The sequence below is a fragment of the Charadrius vociferus genome, unplaced genomic scaffold (assembly GCF_000708025.1).
Source record: "Charadrius vociferus isolate BGI_N301 unplaced genomic scaffold, ASM70802v2 scaffold2012, whole genome shotgun sequence".
Classification (NCBI taxonomy): Eukaryota; Metazoa; Chordata; class Aves; order Charadriiformes; family Charadriidae; genus Charadrius; species Charadrius vociferus.
In genome coordinates, this window is record NW_009647094.1 from 8,434 (window position 1) to 17,170 (window position 8,737).

At 59.5% G+C, this 8,737-nt stretch overlaps 1 protein-coding gene across 1 annotated transcript in view; it reads right to left on the reverse strand.

Annotated features, from left to right (window-relative positions):
- AP1B1 (adaptor-related protein complex 1, beta 1 subunit) overlaps nucleotides 1–8,737 on the reverse strand; it is a gene marked incomplete at its 3' end in the record, with an annotated part of 20,765 nt that overhangs the window by 4,435 nt on the left and 7,593 nt on the right. The window contains exons 6-13 of the mRNA XM_009895815.1: nucleotides 7,710–7,931; nucleotides 6,259–6,379; nucleotides 5,931–6,026; nucleotides 4,343–4,458; nucleotides 3,317–3,482; nucleotides 2,295–2,394; nucleotides 1,651–1,909; nucleotides 1,025–1,208 (exon numbers count right to left, since the gene is read on the reverse strand). Coding sequence (XP_009894117.1) covers nucleotides 1,025–1,208; nucleotides 1,651–1,909; nucleotides 2,295–2,394; nucleotides 3,317–3,482; nucleotides 4,343–4,458; nucleotides 5,931–6,026; nucleotides 6,259–6,379; nucleotides 7,710–7,931 — 1,264 coding nt within the window. The remainder of the gene's footprint in view (nucleotides 1–1,024; nucleotides 1,209–1,650; nucleotides 1,910–2,294; nucleotides 2,395–3,316; nucleotides 3,483–4,342; nucleotides 4,459–5,930; nucleotides 6,027–6,258; nucleotides 6,380–7,709; nucleotides 7,932–8,737) is intronic.

The window sequence follows — 8,737 nt, forward strand, 5'->3', positions numbered from 1 at the left end:
GGGGGCGGGCGCAGGCGGCGGGGCTCCGCACGGCGTAGAGGGCTAAGAAAAGGGCTGATCCATACCCCTTCCGACTCGTCCCCCATCTCCAAGCGGAAGCAGGCAAGGCGGAGAGAAGAGCCAGCCGCATGCAGAGACAAGCCAGGAGAGAGAAAGAGACAAAAAACAGAGAGACAAGAGAAGGGGAGGAGGGAAGAGAGGTTAGTCCTGCCTCACCGCCCACCCGTCCCTCTGCCCCTGACTGCTCCGGAGCCAGGGGACAGAGCGTGACCGGGAGGTTTCTTGTCCCCACAGTCATTGCCAGCCTGTTCCCAAATCCTGCAAACCCAGCCAAGAGCCAGGGCGGCACTTGGATTACAGACCAGGAGAGGCAGCAGGCAAAGAGCCAGCGATGCTGCTTCCCCTCAGGGAATATCTGCTGGATTTTACGAGTAGTGGAGAAAACTCCAAACTTTTCCTTTGGGGAGCCCCAAAGATCGCCAGCATCTATGGGGCAGGCGGTCCCAACCAGGGAGGTTTTCATCCCTCCTCCCCCTGCAGCCAAACCGCTTCTCGGTTTGCGTTCCCAGGAGGACAAGCTGTCACCTCCAGATGTCCCGAGGCGGGAAACACCGGTTAAAGCACCCCAAGGGCCGGGACATGGCATGTCTTGGCCCAGCCCCACAGCAGTTCGGGGCACATCCCCGTTTCACACAGCTGTGGGGTTCAGCGGGGGACCCAGGAGGAGCGGTCAGCCCCGCAGCACCGCACGGACAGCGGGAGCATCTACACAGACCTCATGTACCGAGAAAAGAGGCACTCAGGAGCACTAACCCCCTGCCCCGCTCCGGCCATCCGATGACGACAAGATAAATTAGGGTGCAGTGCCCCTCCATCATCACCAGCCGCAGGAGGAAAGGACTAGCCCGGGTGGAGACAAGCCTGTCCCATCCTGAGGATCTCCAGACACGAGTGAGCATCAAACCCAGCACAATGCTGCCAGGGAAGCCGGGCAAGGAAAAGAACGCGCGGGGTTGTGACATACCAGGCTGTCCAAGCCACCTCCGAGGAGGTCCACGGCGCCCATCTGCACGGAGGAGGTGGCGATGGGAGGTCCGCTCACCGGCGGTCCCAGGTCCAGGGTCAGCAGGTCACCCAGCAGGTCGCCCTGAGTGGGGATGACGGCCGGCTGCTCCGTCGCCTGCACTCCCGAGGGGGCTGCGTCAGGGCTCTCGGCGCTCTCGCTCCTAGAGGGAACGGCGAGGGAAAGACATGAGATCCTGAGGATGTCCGGCTGAGCCCACAGATCTCGCCGGAGACACAAGTTCACCCAGGCGGGCTTTGCAGCGAGCGTTCAGAGAGACACCCCCGCCCCAGCACGGCTCCCATCGAGATCACAGCCCACTTCGGTTCAGAGATCGCTCCTTCAGCCTTCTAAGGACAGTATGGAATCCATACAGCCCCGTTCCCACCAGGGAACACCTCCCCTCGGGAAAGGGGATCCCAGTTCAGAGCGCAGCGGATGCAGCCAACTCCGCACGGCGCCGTGCGTGGCTGCGGCAGCCCCACAGCCGCTTGGCTCGGCATCCGACCTGCCCATCGTACGGATCCAGCCCTGGAAGTCCCCGTGTGGGGCGGGGAATCACCCTGAGGAGGGGAGAAGATACTCACGAGCCTGTTCTGGGGGGCAAACTCTTGTGCACGACCCCTCTGCTCCCCTCCACGAAGGCGCTGGGAGGTTTGTGATAGACGGAGGCCAACGTCCCGATGTAGCAGATCAGCTCGTCCAGCAGCGTCGGCTCGATCAGATCCGTCTCCTCGGAGATGAGGGGCTTCTCGGCCAGCACCACCTCCTTGGCGGCCACGGGGTCGGTGGAGAGCAGGCGCCAGTAGATGTAGCCACGGGCCCGCAGGCCGGGGGTGTCGGGATACAGTGCGGGAAGTACGGGGGTTAGCGCCGAAGCCATCGGGCAGGGGAAGCTGCAGCTACTTCAGAGCATCTCGGCCCCATCTAAGCCTTGCTGTGGTATTAAGAGGGATCGTGGGGATAAAAGTTAAAGCTATTTATGTCACACCTCCGCTGCAGAGGCCACACCACCTGGCTGCACCAGCCTTAGCAGGCGAACAGCACAAGATGCCCTCCTCTGCTACGGGAGACTGTGCCCTCTCCGGGATGAAATATCAGTTTTTCCAGAATTGAGCTCCCATTATCTGCCTCCTCTCCCGGGTGCTGCATTCCCAAACCGTTCCCGCTGCCTTGCGAGGGGAAGGCGAAACCCACGGAAGCTCTTTCCTGGCGCAGGAGCCGTGACCCACCTGCGTGGCCAGGCTCAGCACCTGCTGCACCAGCTCCTGCGTCTCGGTGGGCTTCTTCAAAAACAGCTTCACGATGGCCGTCAGCAGCTGCAGCTGAACCTGCAGGCAGGCAAAGAGGGTTAGGGAGAGACAGACAGACAAATCACACCATTTCTGTGCAGGAATACAGGGATTTTCCCCGTACGTGCTGCCAGGATATAAGCTGAACCTGCCTTTCGAGGGACTGATCACACAGGGACTGCTTAAACGGTGGTGACAAGTGTCAGGGCACCCTGCGTGGCTCCCAGACAGGTCCGCAGCCCGTTTCAAGCCGATTACCGCACTCTCGGCCCCTCAGAGCTGCAGGCTGACACCGAGGTTACTGGGCAAGGTCTCGGGACTGGGTTACACGGTCCCACAAGGGTAAAGGCCAGAGCATCCTCTGACTTTTATGAGGATAAGCAGCAGCGATTTCCCTCCAACAGTCCCTTTCGACCTGAGATGGGGCATCCAGCATTGCTGGCTTTGCTATTTTGCATTTATAGACTTTCCCCTGTTCACCATGACTTAGTTTCACGGTGTTTTGCAACAGGGGGTTGTAGAAAGTTTCCATAGATGGACACCCCCCTCCCAAATTCCACAGGCAAAACCACTGGCCACAGCTGCCCCAGCAAGAACAAGTAGGCACCGCTCCCTCTGCTCATTTCAGCCGTCTGACTCCATTTTCCAGCTCCGAAGGGCTGATCCTGTCCCGGCATAGAGGAATATCCAGACAACCAAGTGGTCCTTCCCAACTATTAAGCAAGGAAGGTGCTTGGGACACCACCGTGGTGGCATTTCATGGGCCACATCCTCACCCAAAGCTGCTGTGGGACACCACTGCCCCCAGCACCTGCAGGGAAAACACCTTCGCGCCCAAATGCTTCGTTACACTTTGATTAGCACAAGTTTTGTCAGTGTTACCCCTCAACCAGCTGGTCCTGCTGGCGGCCGGACCCCACCATCGTATGGGGGATGTGCCCCCCACCCCGTCCCAGCGCACCTGGGTGCTCTCATCGTGGAATCCCTCCAGGAAGCTCTCCAGCAGCTCGTCGGCGTTGTCGATCCTCTCGGCGTACTCTCCTACGATCCAAATCATGGCAGCCCGCGCCTCGGGCTCGTCCAGGGAGTCGAGGTTCTCGCAGAGGGTGGCGATCACGCTCTCGTACCTTCCCGAGAAGGGAACACGCGTTCACCGAAAGCAAGAAACGCGAGTCCCAGCTCCGCTCTACCTCCAAACCACGTCCCCATCCACCCTCAGCAGAACCAGGACATCGCTAAGGGCGCCCGCAAGAGCCCCTGCCACCTGCCTGGGGCTGTCCCCTCTCCCCTGGGCTGTGGCACAGCGTGACACCACCCACACCGATCCCCCTCGGGTCCCAGAGCACGTTCCCCCGCTCGCCAGCCCCGCTACTGAATTAACTTCTCAGCCCCGCTCGTCTGCTCTCCCTCCTCTCTGCAGCGGCCCTGAGTCCCTGGCTATTCGTGCAGAGTCGTTATTAGTTCAGCTCATTAGTCTATATTAGCACTATTAGGACGTGACTTCCTGATCACGCAGTTGCCTATTCACCCTGGCTTAGCTGGAACATTCCCCTTCTCCTGCTGCCCTCGCTCCGGCATCAGGAGCGCTGAATTAAGAGCCAGAGATGGTTTACGCTGACTTGAGGGACCTCAAAACCTCTGGTGGCTCATGTCTATTTGGGTGTCTGGATTTGGGGTGGCCGTCGTGGGGCTGAGGACGTCCCCTGGGTTGGGGATGGCTTTCCTGCCTGCAGCTTAACTCTTGGGGCAGCGCTGACCGGTGATCACAACCTCAAACGGCAAAAAAACCCAAAGCCACCTTCACTGCAGGGAGGCTCCAGGTGGCTTCACCACCGACCGTCCTACCAGGAGGGCGCAGCAGCCCATCCCTCGCCCATGTCTGGGTCTTTGTAGCCCCCTCCCCCCAAGAATAGAGGGGTAGAAAGAGCCCGTTTAGACCGGGAACATCCACCCGAGGTTCTGAGGCTGACGGGCAGCTGCCACGCACTTGTTGGGGTACTTGCGGAAGATGTCCTTGATGACGACAATGGCCTCCTGCACCACGTAGTTGACTTTGGTCTGGATGAGGTCGAGCAGGGTGCTGACACAGCGCTCGGCCGATTGCTGTCGGAGAGACTCGGTCAGTCAGCAGCGACGCTCGTGTCCCCATCCCAAAACCTCTGCTGCCCTTCCTTCCCGCCTCATCCCCTCCGGACCTCCGCCAAAGCCAACCCAGACCAAACCAGGGGTCACACCAGCGCGGGCTCCCCTTCCCATCCAGGTTTGGCTCCTCCTCACCCCTCTTGCACGCTCCCAGAGCCTCCTCTCCCCCCACGCCGCTCTCTCCCTGCTCCCACGGGATGCATTTCGGACCATGGGGTGCACGAGCGCGGCAGCGAGCCCAAACCTCGGCTTGCCGGGGCAGCAGCGTCCGGCGCCTTGCTTTAATTTGGATCTGCCCAACCACACGGCTCAGCGTTATTAGGGGAAAAACCAGCGGTAAGAAATCCCCCCGCCCCGGGAGGAGGCGGCTTCGCTGCAGAGGGGAGGGATGGCTCTAAGGGCAGAGCCGGAGCAGCACAGCTCCTGGCAGGAAGCGAAGCCTGAATCAGCTCCAGCGCATCTCTGTCCTAGTGCCCGGCTCGCCGGTGTCGAGCGGGTTTGTCTCGGATTATTGAGGATGCTCTGCGCTAAACCCGGCGCCGCATCAGCTGGCGCGAAGGCACACGACCTCGCCTGTGAGCCTGCCCGTACCTGGGCCACGCGGAGCCACAGCGAGGTTTTTTTTTTTAATAATCCCCTTCTTCAAATTACCCCCCGTCCCGAGGGGGAGCAAAGCCTCCCGGTCCCCCTCGGTAAGGGATTAGCCCCCTCCAGCCCCCGCACAAACCACTTGGAGCATCCGCTGCATTAACACATCAGGCACAGCTGGAGGCAGCTGGCTCTGCAACAGAGCGCGGGGCAGGCAGGGATGCTAAAACAGCTCCGGCGGCAACAGGTAAGGGGATGAAACACCCTCCTTCCACCCCGTACATCCACCGTGGAACAACTGTGGCTCACCCCCAGCATCCCAGACTGGTGAGGGTGGGAAGGGCCCTCTGGAGCCCCACCATCCCACCCCCTGCCAGAGCAGGGGCACCTCCAGCAGTGGCACAGGACGGCGGCCAGGCGGGTTTGGGATGGCTCCAGAGGGGGAGACTCCCCCACCTCTCTGGGCAGACCTTTAGGATCATCAAGTCCAACCACTGTCATGGCAGTGCCCGAGCTGGAGCATGGGCAGGATGCATCCCCGGGGGATGCTCAGCCGCGAGTGCTCTGCTGCTGGATCCCCCCGGCACCTCCCTTGAAGGATTTATCAGCACGGATAAGATCCCCCCTCAGTCTTCTCTTCTCCAGACTGAAAAGCCCCACGTCCCTCAGCCTTTCCTCAGCAGAGAGATGCTCCAATCACCCCCAAGCCCACGAAGGCTTTAGTTAGTCAGGGCAGCAGCCACGTCCTGGGGTGGGATGACCTCCAGCTCACCCAACGCGCGCTGGGGAGCGATGCCTTGCCCAGCCACAGCTGCTGTCAGCACCCGAAGCGACCCAGCCCTCACCTCCACCTTGATGGCGCAGCGGCCGATGGCTCGAACCGCCTTCCTTACAAAGTCCACGTCCACCTCCGTGGCGTATTCCTTCAGCTCTGCCAGCACCTGCCGGAGGGGACAAGACGGCGAGAGCTCAGCAGCAAGAAAAAGCCACCAGAAAAGCCGGGCGGTGAGCCAGCAGAAGGAGACCGGGTGGTACAGCTGCTCCCACCAGCATCCCGCAAAACTGGCACGAGGGTTTTTTGGGCGACCCCCCTGCCTGTGGGGCTGAAGGAGCTCCCTTCACGTCCCCTTTGGTGCCCAACCAGCTCAGCGGCACCGTCGGGCAGAGCCTGACCTGAGCGATGTTGGCCTGGGAAGCCAGGCGGATCATGATGTCCAGCTTCTCCAGTTTGACGTAGATGGGGTCGTTGTACTTCACAAAGAACACCTTCATCTCGTGCTTCAGGATCTCGGGCCTGGAGGACAGCGAGAGGCAGCGATTAAGGGAGAGACACGCTCCTTCGCTTTGACCGCAAAGAGAGACATCAAAAAATCTTCCAGAAACAATGGGTTTCTCCAGAGCTTTCTGGACACCCGATACTGTTATTCTCTAGCGCAAGAAGCAAGATCTGAGCTCTGCTCCCACCTCCAGGCTCTCCCCCAGGCAGCGACCAGCAGGCAAAGAAGTACAGAAAGGCAGTTGTCCTCTCCAGAAAGCCGCACGTTGGTCAGGAGACGGATGGGGATTCATTCACCTGACCCCGCAGCCAGCTAACGCCCCCGAGTCCATGCAAATTCGTTATTCCATTAACCAGCTACAAGCATGAATCATCATTCCCCGGCCGAGGCTGGAGCCGGGCTGGCGAGGGCTTGAGGACACCAAGGACATAAGGTGGGGAAACCCGGAACAGCTTTGGACCAGGAGGATGAGGCTCAAGGTTTTGGGAGGGTCTGTTCAACGCCAAGAAATCCAAGATGCCACGATTATCCCTCCCCAGGACTCCATCCCTTGGCTCCCCTTCGCTGGCACGCAGGGGACAGGGCACAACCTTGCCGCAAACAACGCCCAGGCGCAAGACAACAGGGGCCGTTTGTCTCGCCAAGGTTGGAAGGGACATCTCAGGGCTGGAGTTTTCTCGCCAGATCATCCTCTCTCTAAGCCAGGGAAGGGACGGGTCAGGTCCAGCTCCAAGGGGCCGACCTGCCTTCCACGGTCCCGCTCCCAGGGACGTTAATTGTTTTTCACTTCTCCCAGAAGCTGCTGCTATTTTTAATAGACGACCATGGCGATAACTGGTGGGACGGCAAATCATCTGACTCCGGCCGTCACCGCGGAGCACGGCTCTCCACCTGGCCAGTTCTGCTCGGGGCACACGTGTTGGGGCCTCGGCCACCTCCTGTCCACCAGGAATTTTAGATCAGCAAAGGGGACAAAAGGACTCTCAGCGCTTATTCAAAGAGGACGACTACCTAGAAACAAGCCAATCTCACAGAAATTCCTCACTAGATACTTAATGACTAAACTAAAGTCTCAGCTTTTTGCCAAAAAACCAATAAATTAAAATAAAACCCTCCTGGAGAACCCAGCTTAGCTCCCTACCCGTTGCCTCACCTGATGCTCTCTCCTCAACCCTTGGATTTTAAATATTAGAGAAGAAAAAAAAAAAAAATCCATACGATGGGTTGTGTCAGCAAAGCCCCGACACCGCTGCGGTCAGAGGGTTTGAAGGGTTGAGAAGCAGCGCCCGCAGAGGAGCAGGAAAGCCCGTGAGGGGCTGTCCCCTCCTGTCGCACCGAGGCCCTCACCTCTTCTGCACGATGAGGTTGATGTTGCGGAGAGCCACGTACTGCAGCTCAGGTTCTGCGGAGAGCAGGGTGACCAGCGGCGGGGCCAGCTTCTTTAGCAGCGTGCCGTAATAATCCAGGTCCTTCGACAGCATCTCCATGAACTTCATCAGCACCTTCACCGCCGAGAGCACCACCGCCGAGTTGGCGTGGGACAGCCGGGGCGTCACCCGCTCGCAAATACTGGAAGTATTGGGCAGGGAGGGGAAGTGGAGAAAGGAAAGAAAATGATGACAGCCCATGTCCCTGCTTATACGTTCCTGCCAGTACTGATGAAGAACAAGGCGCCGGCAGAGTTTGCAGCCGGACAGCTGAGCAGCACTTAAGACCTTCCCAAGAGATGCTGGACTGGCTCTTAAACGCCCCGATGATGGTTATGTCCCAGCTTTGATGAAACCCTATTGCGGTGACCCATTTTCCGACCTCCCTAGCGCTTGTCCTCCCCTGCTGCAGGGGAAGGCCACGTTTTGAAGCAACTCAAACAGCACAATCCCTGTGCCTGCGAGGGGACAGGACTCACCATGGGACCACAGGTGTCCCCAGACGGCTACACCCAAGGCACGGTGGCCAGCAGATGCCCACTGTCCCACCTCCCGCAGCGGGAGGTGGATGAAAGTCAGGAGGATGAAGGTATTTGGAGAACAGACAGTGTCGATACCCGCCTGTCCTCACTGTCCCTTGGCATCGCTTTCATTGCCACACAAACCTTGGGGCTCGGCACCTTCCTGCCCACTTCAGCCTCAAAACCACCTTTTTTCACTCTTCCCCTGGCCCCTTTTGAGCCTTCAAAAATCATAAGAGTTATAGAATGGTTTAGGTTGGAAGGGACCTTGAAGATCACCTCGTTCCCCCCCCTGCCCTGGGCAGGGCCACCTCCCCCCAGCCCAGGTTGCTCCAAGCCCCGTCCAACCTGGCCTTGAACACCTCCAGGGATGGGGCAGCCACAGCTTCTCGGGGCAACCTGCCCCAGGGGATCACCACCCGCACAG